The sequence below is a fragment of the Drosophila arizonae genome, chromosome 3 (genome assembly GCF_054131065.1).
Source record: "Drosophila arizonae isolate 15081-1271.41 chromosome 3, UAZ_ARI_1.0, whole genome shotgun sequence".
Classification (NCBI taxonomy): domain Eukaryota; kingdom Metazoa; phylum Arthropoda; class Insecta; order Diptera; family Drosophilidae; genus Drosophila; species Drosophila arizonae.
In genome coordinates, this window is record NC_142923.1 from 10,952,643 (window position 1) to 10,963,234 (window position 10,592).

A 10,592-nucleotide genomic window follows, 5' to 3' on the forward strand; every position below is an offset into this window, starting at 1 on the left:
GCATTTACATAGATGTATGTGTGCACAAATCAGAATGCTGTATTTATTTTTTATTAAAAAATAAGCTATGTGACGAACTTCAATATTTTCAGATATGTAATTTTTTTATTTATACTAAAATTAAAATATATAAATATTGGTATTATATAAACTAATATATTTCTATTAAAATTATCTTAAATTTAAAATTCGTTGTATTCTTATTATCATATATATTTTGAACTTTCTGTAATATATAAAATATTTATCCTTATTTTCATTTGTCGAATTTTTCAAATGTGAATGATTAGCACAGCTTCGTCCAGCCGCTGATGTTCAGAGTGCGCGACGTAACTTTGTTTATTACAGTTCCCCCTTGTTATTGCGGGATTAATGAACGCAAGTGAGCTTTATTCGTGTTCTTGGATCATCACCCACATCCAAACACGCACACACACACATGTAGGATGTAATTGCTTTTGTATTGGTGGTCGTGCTGAACAGTTTATGACTGCGGTCGACGCAACGCCTGTCGTAGCTGACGCGTCGCTGCTGACGTCGCTGCCATGGCTGACGTCGGAGTGTTTGTCTTTCTGTTTTGCGCGCTGAGCCTTCGCATTTGTTGTTTTTGCTAGCGTTACAATTGTTTGCGGCCTTGCTGTTGTTGCTGTTGTTGTTGCTATTGTTGATGTTGTGGCTACTGGTTTTGCTCTTGTTGTTGCTGTTGTTGTTGGCGTACCTCCAGGAACAACTGTCATACTTTGAAGTTTGTTTTCGTTATGGCAAAAACATTGTATTTGATAGCTTTTAAAGCTTTCGTAAGTAAGCTTTTGGCAGTTAATGAAAGCTTGGCTGATTTGCAAAGTGTTTATGAATGAAATGCTCAGTATTTAGTTGCTATATTGGCCAATTAAAATATTATATTTTAATTTAAATGATTTTTTATTAAACCTAATTTTGAAGATAAAATCCATTGCAAATTTACTTTTAGCTTAGCTTAAAACCTAATCTAGTTACTAATCTTGTGGAGTATCGACATCCGCCGCGGCAGTGGACACTTCTAGGGAATCACTGGCTTCGGCTGCACCACCAATATCGCCTGCAACTATTGGTGGCACTGTGCTGGTGGTGCTGCCGCCATGCTGTAGCACGCAGATGGGATCATTTTGACAATCGGCGGATTGGGGATCTGCGGTCGGCGCTGGAAAGCAAACAACGCGCTGCACTTCATTCACCAGCTCCGGATTCTGTGGATCCGTTTCATTTATCATGATGGGAAAGCAAATGATGCCGCCAGCGGGAGCCACGGGCATTGCGGTGGAATTGGCTGCCTCCTCATCGGACTCTCTCTCCTGCTGCTCGTGCTCTTTCGGAAGTGGATTTGCTGGGGAGACGACTGCGTCCACTGGGCTGAGCGAGTCATTGGGCGGCTGCTGCGTTTCGCCTTCGGTCTGTTGCTGTCCATTGTTGATAATTATGATCTCACGCCCATTGCCGGAAGCTGGTTGACCCTCTTGATTCTGATGGTAGACATGCGACACATGCTGGTGATGGCCGAAGAGCACGTTGTCCATCAATCGGCCAGCCAGCAGGCCAGTCAGAAAACCAGTGCCTGAAGGCAGACAGACCTGTTAGGGATTGTTATTAAAGAGTTGCCGAGCAGCCCCACTCACCTGGACCTATCCCCATGGACGTGGGCGGCTGGGCGTAGTAGACGGCGCCGGCGGGCAATGCCTGGGCATTGGCATAGTACGTGCCCTGGCCCGCAGCTGGTGCATAGCCATAGCCCGGCGGTGGCGGTGGCGGCGGCTGTTGACGCGGATAGCTGGCCGCATGTGGTTTGACCTTTGACGACACCGGCGGCGGTGGCGGTGGCGGCAGCTTTGGCACCGTCATCGCCGTGTGCACTGGCGAGCCGCTGACCACGCGTCGTCCGCCGCCGGATGACGACGACTTGCTGCCGTATTTGCTGCGCCAGCCACCAAACAGACCACCGAATGAGCCGCCGCCGCGTCCACGGCCGCCACGTGCCGCACTGGGCACCGCCAGGCTGGCTGTCAAGAGCACCACACAGAGCAGAGTGTACGCCTGTTTCATACTTTCCGGAGAATCGCAACTGCACCTGGCAATAGGCACAATCAAACTGGAGGCATGAAGGCAGCAGCTAGGCGCCTATATCTCCGGCAAATCACCAAATGCGTGGGCAGATGCGCTACATGGCCACGTGTGGGGCGTATAAATAGGCGGGACTCTGGGAATTTCTTTGAAATGTTAGCTTTTGTGATATTTCTGTAATCTTAAAACTCTTCTTTTTTACGATCAGTGCTTGCTCTATTTATAGAATTTCTTTAAGCTATAGAATTTTATGTTGGCTCTATTTAAAGAATTTCTTTAGCTTATAGAACTTCATGTTTTGATCTGTATTATAAGAGGTAAGCAATTTATGCCCTAGGATTTGTTTTATTATATAAAATGTTAATCAAAAGATATATATTAAAATATTCCTATCATATAATAACTGACTAAAATGACTTTAGACTTCAATAATATCATAAAAAAATATATATAATTGAGAATAAATTGTAGAAGACGAAGAAACGAAGTTTTTAAAGTAAAAAAAAAATAAAGTAATAAAATAAATGTATATATAAGAAAGCATATAATAAATTATGAATTTTTAAAATATTAAAAATATATTTTTCTACATATGCGTCCATATTACTTTTTACACTTTACCATTTTTGCATAAACGATGATGAATCCTAACAGAAATACCAAGAAAAAAGCCATAAAAATTTAATATATCATTTAAGTAAACAAATACAATGAAAAACAAAAAAATACATATTTCAAAGAACTTTATCCATTTCGAATCGAACGCGAGTTGGTAAATAAAATTGACATTCTGAGTAGGGCATCAGGTGAATAGCTGCAGTCATGTCAGATGTCAGACCATTTTACGTGTCACACAATTTGGGATTTGACGGCACTGCGAGGGACTGAAATACATCCATGTGTGTGCGTGTACGTGTGTGTGTGTGTGTGTGTGTGTAGCGTGTGTATAGTGTGTACCCGTTCTGCCCCAGCCCGCCTCCTGCTCCATGTCAGAGAAAATTGAATGAGTGTCGTCGTGTAATAATTCAATTGCCGCCAATTGAGTCGCACTCAAATTCTCGGATTTTCTCGATCCCAGGCAGCATAAAAAACAGGAGCACAATATATACACATGTATATATACTTATCAATATGTATATGCACATATATACATGGGGAATACACATATATATTCGCCATGTATCACAGAGCCAATTTGCCAAATGTGTCGCATCAAATTTCATTTGCCCCGCACGGCTAACTAAATTTATAAAAACAAAATTTCCAGCATACGCGATCTCTGCTTGACTTACAATACTATATATACATATGTATATACCATATATATATATATGTATATACTATATACAGTAGGCAGCGTCACGTACAACGTGATCCACAGATCTGACTGAAGATGCGAATACGCTGACCCATTTGCCGGGCAAGTCTAAGCACGTAGCAAAGGCCTCGAATCAACTACTATGAGAATGCATTGCCAGCGCCGCCTTGAAAAAGAAAACAACATTAGAGAATAACAAACTCGAGGCGTTTGGGGTTCATTACAAGCAATCAATACAAAATTGCTTAAATAAAAGCCTGGAATGATTGCTTTGCATCTGCCCGGGCTCTGTTACCTAGCACGTAGACCGTCGCATTTGGGTAAAATTGATTATGTCATCAATTTAAAATTTCAAGATCAGGTTGCATAATCTAGGAGATCTAGCTCTAGGAGTAATGGAAGGCCACAGATCTGAATTATATTTTTCTGTTAAGGTAATCTGTCGATCTCTAACCTAGTTAAAAATAATAGAGCTCGAATTCTTGATATATAGATTTGCGTTTCTTTGGTATTCCAGTAACTCAAATTGTTTTGCTTTTTTTTGCTCTTGAACTATTTCTTCATTGAATTTTATTGGGTTTGTAAAGCATGCAACAGACTAGCTTGAATTATAATCAAGAATTGGATTGTTCTAGAATGCCCTGACGCTTGTATTGCTGATTCAGATCTGCTGCTCAGTTTCAAATTCTAATTCAACTCTGCTGTTCATTGCTGTTACCCCCTCTCATTTATTTTATTCCTTGGGTAAACAGCCAATACGGTTTCTGCTGAATACCATTCGATTGTAATTGACCCCCTCCCGCCGGGCCATTCACCTTTCTGTTGATTTCATGTTACATGTCTGGCTTCTTCTTCTTGTATACAAATCTTACGCTTAAGAACCAAAACAAATTTTAGGTATTATCGAAAACAAAAGTGATTAAAAAGCAAAAAAAAAAAAAAAAAAAAAAAAAAAAAAATAGGTCTGCGCTGAGAGTGATTAAGAAGAACATATACTCAAAGTTTCCACGTTCCATTTTTTATATTTAACATCCCTCCGTTCATAACAACGAACAGGCTGTATTGACTCAGCTCGTTATTCTAATCCAGAAGTTGTTCATCATATGGGAACTACTTTGTGTTCTACTGCCTGTTACATACTAGCTCTCTAAGCAATATAGCCCAAATTCCCATTTTGATTATTACAGGGCATATACAACATATTTTTTCTGAATAACCTGCTTAATTCCTAGCAAGTTGTGGAATGCGTACCTTTTATAATTCAGCTTTTCTGTGTAATAAATAAATCATAGAAGCGAAAAGTTTCATAAGAGCCAAAGTTCAAATGTTTGTGACCTTTCAACTTTGGCGTGCTAGCTACACCTGTATGCGTTGACCTTTAATGGACTTTATCTTATTGAAGAATGTCATGTTTTTTTTTTTTCTCACAATAATTAATAAGACATTTTATGTATTTTTGTGAGTAAAAATAACATTTTTCTATTGAAGAGGACATATTTCAAAGCATTTTGGGGACATCAATTTATATTGAATTTGGCTGGCTATTAAAAGAGATCTATTTATGCATATATAAGGAAAAATAATTCATCTATTTATGGTCAGGGAAATATAATATGGCGATAAGATCCCACATAAATATTACCAAATTACTATGCATATAAATTTGGTCTATACAAACTTTTACACTCACAGAGACAATGGACCTAGGATATGTACATATGTATATCTCTATATAGACATATTAACACATACATGTATACATATTTTTACCCAGCAGCAGTCTTATTTACTCATTATGCGGCAGCCTAATTCCCATAAATTTGCAACGGTTTATTGATTGCCGCCCAAGTGGCATCATCATTAAAATCGAATGCGGGTGGGCCCGGGCGTCTATTGCCGAGGGGGTGCGGATGGGCCAGCCACACGCAGTTACTTCATTTGGAACGTTTAGGCCATTTTGAAAGTCATTTATAATGAAATGTAGATGTTGAACCTGCAGCCGAATAAGTCGTACGTCATCTATAAAAGCAAAAATTAGTTAGTTAGGCGACAAACAGTGGGCGAGGGCGGGCAACAGGGAAATGACGGCACACAGAACCCTCTGGCGCAATGGAGAACTTGTAAAATATTTACGAGCTGAAGTGACCAAAGCTATTGCAAAAACAATGGCCAAAAGCGGAAAGCATAAAAAGTAACTACTTTGTGGCTTACGTGTGATGCCATACCCAAGCAGCGAGTCTCTCCCTCTCTCTCTCTCTCTCACTCTCTCTCTGTGTGTGTGTGGAACTCAAGAGCTTGAGCATACTTTTAGGCGCTCATAGAAAAGCATTGCTCTGCTGCTCTGTTTGTGTGTCTGTGCGGGTGATTGTCTGTGTGTGTGTGTTGTGATTGTGTAATAAAAAATATCCAGCTGACATTTTGTGTCAAGCACCTTTTTCATTTTGGCACTCAGCAAAGCGTGGCCAAGTCGGACTGTGGGCCCACATCCCACATCCCACACGCCGCCGCGCTCGCCTGGCTGCAGCCTGAGTGATGACAAATTACATTTGTCAGATTTATGACCAATTATGAGCGTGTTATATATCACAGCCGTAGCAGTCAGAGCGGCAGCGGCAAAAGTAACCGCATCAGAGCCACCTTAATGGCAAGCGCAATGAATAAGTCGCCATCGTTTGTTTGTGGGCGTCGAGCTGCGGGCAATACATGGCCAACCAGCTACTTGATGGGTGTGGCAAATGCTAGACATACCCACACATACACACACACTCCAGCACATACATATTTATATGTATATAACGGTGCTGTGTAGCAATTGGTAATGCTTTGCGCCTTTGCCTATATCGCATTTCGTCCACTTTCGCTGCCGAGAGAAATGGCCAGCCATATAGCGTGTCTTTATGTCGCACACTCACATTCGACTTGTATTATTTATGCCGCTAATGCGTTGAAAATAGCTAAAATTGCCTTTATTACATGCGCAGTTAAACTTCAATTATAGCTCTAATAAAAATACATATGCCCAAAAGTCCCATGGCACTAGAGAGTAGAGAGTTGAGTGGTGAGCGGGGGAGGGGGAAAGTCTATGACGACACACAATACACAAAGCCCAATCATATATTACAGCCCTAAGCATATATTAGGTACATATGTCAGCGCTTAATGTGTTGCATCCACGGCTTTGACAAATAAATCAATAAACCCTGCAGAGGCTAGGCTGAAGTGCAAATCCTGAGATTTCGGGTCTACAGAAATACAAATTACGCAAATTAAAGAATACATTTTTAATGTAAATGATACTAATTTTGAGAAATTGCATAATCTTGCTAAGATATTCCCTTAGATGTATTATAATTAGTAGGTTAAAGTACAGAATATGTATTCGGTTCTCTATAAGTCATATAATTATATATAGAATATGTATTCAGATAGGAGCAAGCATTGAAGAAGATGAAGAGAAAAGGATAGGAATAGAGATCGAGAAACTACATAGGGCTAGGATGGGGCAGAAGGAGAGAGAGGGATAGATAGATAAATACAATAAATAAATATATAGAGATATATATTGAGAGAGATAGACATAGAGATAAATACAAAGCGATCGACAGAGAGATAAATTGATAGAGAGAAACGGACAGATATATTTTTATAAAGAGTTATAAATAGAGAGAGATAGACCTAGGAATATATAGATGACTGATAGTATGCGATTCATTCTGTTAGCTGAGAAATGTTCATCATAGATATCTTACATAACCTCATCTCTATTAAAGTTCTATTAAAGTTCATCGAAAAAAAAAAAAAAAAAAATAAATAAATAAATAAAATAGCCGAGGCAAAATGAAAATTTGGCTAATCTTTAATGATCCTCACAGACAACCCATAAAAGTCGCAAATGTCATAAATTAATTATAAAGGAAATTTAAATAATATCTACTCTTAAAACGGTTCAAGTAGCCCTCATTTAGAATATCTTCTCACGTGAAATTCATGAAACATCTAAGCGTAATACTTGCTGGAACTCCCCTCGCCTAGCTGCAATAATTTTCGGCTTTTTAGTGACAAAAATATTGCCGGCAGGGAATTATGCAAAAAAGAGGCCCATAAAACACGCTCCAAAATGGCGCCAATTAAAATCGAAAAGCATAAATTATCTGAATGCGTTGGCGTTGGCGTTGGCATTGCCGGTTTCAGTTGCTGTTGTTGTTGTTGTTGCTGTTTCTGTTTTGCAGGGACCTTTGTTTTGTGTGGGCGTGTCAGCAGCTGCGCCACACAAACATTAATAAGCACAACAATATTTTATGCCACATTTTACAATTCAATCAGTTTCAATTTCCACCTGTCGAACACATTTCCGTTTTACAGTTTATTTAGGGTCTGGCCAAGACAGCGGCAAACGGCAACAGCAATGGCTTCTGCTGTTGCTTGTAATTTTTTAATTTCGACTTGAGTTTCAGAATTCAATTAGGCTTGCTGGCTTGCCGGCTTGGCGGCCTGCCTTGTCTGCCTAGGCAAGCCCCGATCCCAACAGCGAAACCACGAACTGCTCTCATCTGTTGTCTGCCTTCGCGCTGCCACTGCGTTTGGTTTTCAGTTTTAAGATTTATGTTTTTAGATTTTAATAAAAAGCCACAATTTGCCTGTGTGTGTGTGTGTGTGTGTATGGATGTTGTTGCCATTCTACGGCGACCCAGTTGTGGGCAGCTGAGAGAAAGAGAGAGGAACATCGAGATTCATGTAAATCGTGCGCCTGGTCTCATTTTGGTTGGCAATTAAAGTAACATAATTTAAGCCAAAGCAAAAAAGAAATTACTTTAGGACTGCACAGAATTGAATAAAGGAAAAGGAAAGACGGCGAGAGAGTGAGAAAGAGATAAGCTTAAAAAGAGAGAGAGAGGGAGGAAGAGAGTGACTGACACAGATAAAAAGATACAGAGACTGGGGGAATCAAGTTAGAGGCACAGAGAGACAAAGATACTGATTAAACGGAGGCCCAGAGAGCGACAGAGAGAGAGAGAGAGTGAGAGAGAGAGAGTATGAGACAGACAGAGCGAGTTAAATAATAGAGATTGAGAGATAAATAAGTTAAATAATACAGATTGAGAGATAAATAAGTCAATAATTATTCCAAGCTCATTCAATGGAATTAAGTCAACTCTGTTAATTGAATATAAATCATCGAAAGTAAATGAGAAAATTATTATTTAATTTTGAAGCTGTATTTGTATTTTTACTAAAAAAAATTTTTTAGCAATTTGTTTCAGTACTTAGATTACATTTCAGAATAAAATTAATAAGCTATACATATTAGCTTAAAAAGCTGCCGTTGCTGTATGAATTAATTGTTTATAAATAGTTAAAATTTTTTTTTTTTTTACAATTTTTGCAATAATTTAATTTAATAAACCAAAAAATATTATATATATAAAATAAAATTATATTTTATTAATTCAAAAAAAAAAAAAATGTATTCCTTGATTTGATATTATGACGACTTTATCACGAAATAAATACATCAGTTCTTCAGTTTGCGCATTTCCCCTCATTATGACGTACATATGATCTTATATTAAGTAAAGTCTGTCGGAAAATACGTTTTCAGGCTAGTTAAATGAAAATAAAGGAGGAAATCGTTGCTCAACTTGAGCAACGTATGTTGCCAATGAATTGAATGAGCTGCTTTGTTGCTGCACTTGCAATGCAATTGACTTGCTGCCAATTAGGTGGGAAATTGAAAACTCGTGCAGCAGCTGCCGCTGTATGCCAGGTCCCCTTCGGCAGCAGCTGTTGCTGTCTGCGGCCTGTACACATGTCCATCAATTTTTTACACGCAACAGCAGCTACAACGACGGCAGCAACAGTTGCTGTTGCAGTTGCTGTTGTTGCTGTTGTTGCTGCTGGCAACAGCAATGAAAACGCGTAAGCGGCTCTCGAGGCGGGCACCAAACGGTAGATAAACAGACAAGGATAAGCCCAAAGGGCTCACAAAAACTGTTGCCTACAACTATGCGCTTCAGCGAGCTGCTGCTGCTGCTGCTGTTGCTGCTGCTGTTGCTGCTGTTGGTGTCACTGTTGGTGTTGCTTTTGAGCTGCATGGCAACGGCACATTACCATTTCGTAGTTTTTCATGCATTCATTTTGATGGCCGGCCCGTCGGCAGTTCATGCAAAATATTGCCAGCATCGACTCCAGCTCCAGCTCCAGCTCCAGCTCCAACTCCAGCTCCAACTCCAGCTGCTGTTGTGTTGCTGCACTTGGGGCGACGGCATGGGCTTAACTGATAAACAACGCATGTCTCCGTTTACAGCGCTGCTGCAACTTGACCTCGGGTCAAATGCAACAAGATGGGTACCCGCCGCCGTGTCGTGGTCCGTGGCTCGTGTGGCTCGTGTGGCTGTTGCTGTGGCTGTTGCTGTTGCCTGCTGCAGCTGCAAATGAAATTTTTCTTCAATTAGTTTATTTTCACACCAATGATTTTGATTTCAGCCCCAGTTGCAGCAGCTGACGACCGAACAGGTCACTTGCTGCTGCTTGTTAACGGTCGCCTGTGTGTGCCTGCATGTGTGTGTGTGCGTGCGTGTGTGTGTCTGGCAATTAAGGCAACGCGTAATTGTTGCCAGTTGCAGATGATATTGATGCTCTATCGCATGCACAACAATACAATGGCAGCAGCAGCAGGCCAGAGAGAGAGAGAGAGAGAGAGAAAAAAAAATAAAGAAACAGAGCATCGACATCAGCATCCACATCAGAGCCCTCGTTGTTTGAGTGTGTGTGTGTGTGCATGTGTGGGGCCTTTTCATTGAGCAGTTTGTTGTGAAGCGCAAGTTTTTGATTGGCTTTCACTTGAGCGCGGCATGGAAATGGCCATAAAAAATGATGATTGAATTGCGCTTCAATTTCTAGGCATGCTCGCTACTCGATCTCAGTGCTCATTATGCGCGGAAATCAGCGCCAGGTAGGCAGGTAGTCAGGTAGTCAGGTAGGCTGGGCATGCCATGGCGTGCCCATTAGCTTTAGTTGAGACACATTACGCATACGCCACGTAAGCCAGCTGCGAAATGAATTGGATTTGTCATCGCGGCAAACGGCAACTACAACACGGACAGGCAACATGAAATGGAAGAACAAAAAAAGCAAGAAAATATCAGAGTAGCAAAGCGAAATACATCGCAATAGGCATGCA

General features: G+C 40.4%; 1 protein-coding gene across 1 annotated transcript; it reads right to left on the bottom strand.

Annotated features, from left to right (window-relative positions):
* Window positions 1-897: 897 nt before the first annotated feature.
* On the bottom strand, window positions 898-2,134 carry LOC108612080 (uncharacterized). Its single transcript, XM_018004974.2, has 2 exons — window positions 1,653-2,134; window positions 898-1,591 (listed from the first exon to the last, which is right to left on the bottom strand). Exons 1-2 carry the CDS (start codon window positions 2,074-2,076, stop codon window positions 996-998), a joined length of 1,020 nt encoding a protein of 339 aa, XP_017860463.1. The 5' UTR covers window positions 2,077-2,134; the 3' UTR covers window positions 898-995.
* Between the last annotated feature and the right edge of the window lie 8,458 nt (window positions 2,135-10,592).

Excerpts from the sequence above, each read along its gene's own strand:
- LOC108612080 (XM_018004974.2), bottom strand. The coding sequence starts at position 2,076 with ATGAAACAGGCGTACACTCTGCTCTGTGTGGTGCTCTTGACAGCCAGC. Across the intron at positions 1,592-1,652 it reads GTCCATGGGGATAGGTCCAG|GCACTGGTTTTCTGACTGGC; the intron begins GTGAGTGGGGCT and ends GTCTGCCTTCAG.